The sequence below is a fragment of the Pinus tabuliformis genome, chromosome 4_2 (genome assembly GCF_031772625.1).
Source record: "Pinus tabuliformis cultivar Carrire ecotype Pingquan chromosome 4_2, CPIR1, whole genome shotgun sequence".
Lineage (NCBI taxonomy): Eukaryota > Viridiplantae > Streptophyta > Pinopsida > Pinales > Pinaceae > Pinus > Pinus tabuliformis.
In genome coordinates this window covers 560,600,137-560,602,013 of record NC_142304.1, presented here as the reverse complement: position 1 = coordinate 560,602,013, position 1,877 = coordinate 560,600,137, and the positions used below count along the sequence as shown (strand labels likewise).

Here is a 1,877-nt window from a genome sequence, read left to right as displayed (position 1 = left end):
CCGGTCCTTTCGAATATTTTCCGGCAACCAACCCGAGGTCTCCACCGGGATATTAAAGGCTCGGTCCTATTCCCTCCAGGTTCATCATGCTAATCTTACCTTGGGACACTCCTACGTTATCCTCGGTTCTGCGAGTGTTGTTCTGGATTGACATCTGGCGTTTGCTATTAATTACATGCTGGTTATCTGTACCCTTGTGTAATTTTTTTATTCCTCTGCCCTGTGCGTGAAATGAGCAGGCTCATCTCTCCGCAGCCACCGTTCTTTGTGCTTGTCACCAGATCCACTAATGACCTGAGGGTTTATAGATCAAGGGTTCAGCACTCTTCTCTGGATTATGCCAACCCTATCTCGTTGTTATGCTGTTTCATTGTATTGGCGCCGGGTTCATTCCTCTCTTGTTTACTGTTGCTGGTTTACCCCGGCCTGCTCTGCTATTTTTCCATGACCCAGAACGAGTTAAAAGCTCCGGGAAGCATACTATGGCGACGGCTCAACTTTGTGAAGCCTGGGTAACTCTAAAGTTTTTTTTTTTGTTTGACTACTAAAACTTCCAGAAAATGAATTTTTCTCCTTGACCGACAGCTTCCTAACTCTATTTATTTGTTGGTTCGCTGTGGTTCTTCTGGCTGAAGGACCCTTTTCAAGGATTCGGGAGCTGTTCGCTGTTGTTGCGTGGTCAGCATCTACCAGATCCCTCGTCAGCATCCCGGGTAAGGGGTTATCCCCAGATGAGGGTTGATTTTTTTTCCAGCTGAGTTTAACTCGTCTTCAGAACTGGACACGATTTTCTTGGTTTCTACTGAATCTCTATGCTTGTCCCCTGGGTTACTTGCAGCCTATTAAGTTTGGAAAAAAATGATGTAATATAACAGTTGTGTGCTGTAGTAATTTGGAAACCACTGCTGCGACCTTCACGTCGAGGGTTTGTTTCAATATGGGTTCGGACAGTGACTGTTGTAATGAATTTGTGCATTTTAAATTGGCCAGAGTTTTGACCCGTGGCGCACCTAGCTATTGCTGTATTTTGATGTATTTTGAAACTGTTCCTCCAGGTCTCGCCTGAGGGACGTAGTGAAATTAATGTCTATCTTTATGTATCCGTTCACATGCTTAAACATGCATGTTGTTCAATGGTGTTGAAACTAGTTAACTATCGTCAGTGTTACGGCTGTTATATATATATATATATATATATATGTTTGTTTCTTCCTCGATGTTTCTTTAAATTTTAAATTTCTTGTTCAAGAGGTAAAAGAACTCGCCTATACAGCCTCTGTCAAATTATCTGTTCCTCCCATTTATGGGATGTCAAGGGTTTCAGACAATACGCTCCATTCGACACTGCTACCTCTCCTAGTCTTACTGCTATCAAAGCATTATCTACAGGTCTAGGGCCTCCTACTTGAATGGTCCTGTTTTCACCGTTAACCTAGATTCGACACGGTATTGCTCTGTGTACCGACCACTCCTTGTCTGTGCCGATAGCAGAATTCATTTTTTTAAGAGTGTCACCATTGTTTGAGGGTTTCTCCGTTTTTTGGTTATAAGAAATACAATCAGATCACCAACTGAATTTTATTTACAGTCATGAATGTCTAATGGTTCTTTTGTTCTTGGAGGGAATGTCTTACTTAACTCAGTATAGCAATTTATTCTTTTCTTTCAATTACTACACTATAGTAGTTTTCTACCATGCTCATGTACCCGGATCCAATTGATGACAGTTCGACACCCAGGAGGACGGGGTGCCCTACGTTTTGTGCACTATTACTGTGTATAATTCTATCATGTGTATGCAAGGCTGTTTCCGCCAAGTCATTCCACTAACTCTACCTTTACGGAATTCCTCGACAATCTGGAACGGCCCATGGCCC

At 42.5% G+C, this 1,877-nt stretch overlaps 1 protein-coding gene across 1 annotated transcript; it reads left to right on the top strand.

Moving 5' to 3' along the window:
* The first annotated feature begins 206 nt into the window (after positions 1–206).
* LOC149170496 (uncharacterized) lies at positions 207–1,166 on the top strand. Its single transcript, XM_089427306.1, has 3 exons — positions 207–512; positions 636–713; positions 839–1,166. Exons 1-3 carry the CDS (start codon positions 232–234, stop codon positions 870–872), a joined length of 393 nt encoding a protein of 130 aa, XP_089283432.1. The 5' UTR covers positions 207–231; the 3' UTR covers positions 873–1,166.
* The last annotated feature ends 711 nt before the right edge of the window (positions 1,167–1,877 follow it).

What these genes read in the sequence shown, in the direction of transcription:
- LOC149170496 (XM_089427306.1), top strand. Translation starts at nt 232, where the DNA reads ATGAGCAGGCTCATCTCTCCGCAGCCACCGTTCTTTGTGCTTGTCACC. An exon ending in CTCAACTTTGTGAAGCCTGG is followed by an intron (nt 513 to 635) that starts GTAACTCTAAAG and finishes TTCTGGCTGAAG; the next exon opens with GACCCTTTTCAAGGATTCGG. An exon ending in ATCCCTCGTCAGCATCCCGG is followed by an intron (nt 714 to 838) that starts GTAAGGGGTTAT and finishes GGTTACTTGCAG; the next exon opens with CCTATTAAGTTTGGAAAAAA.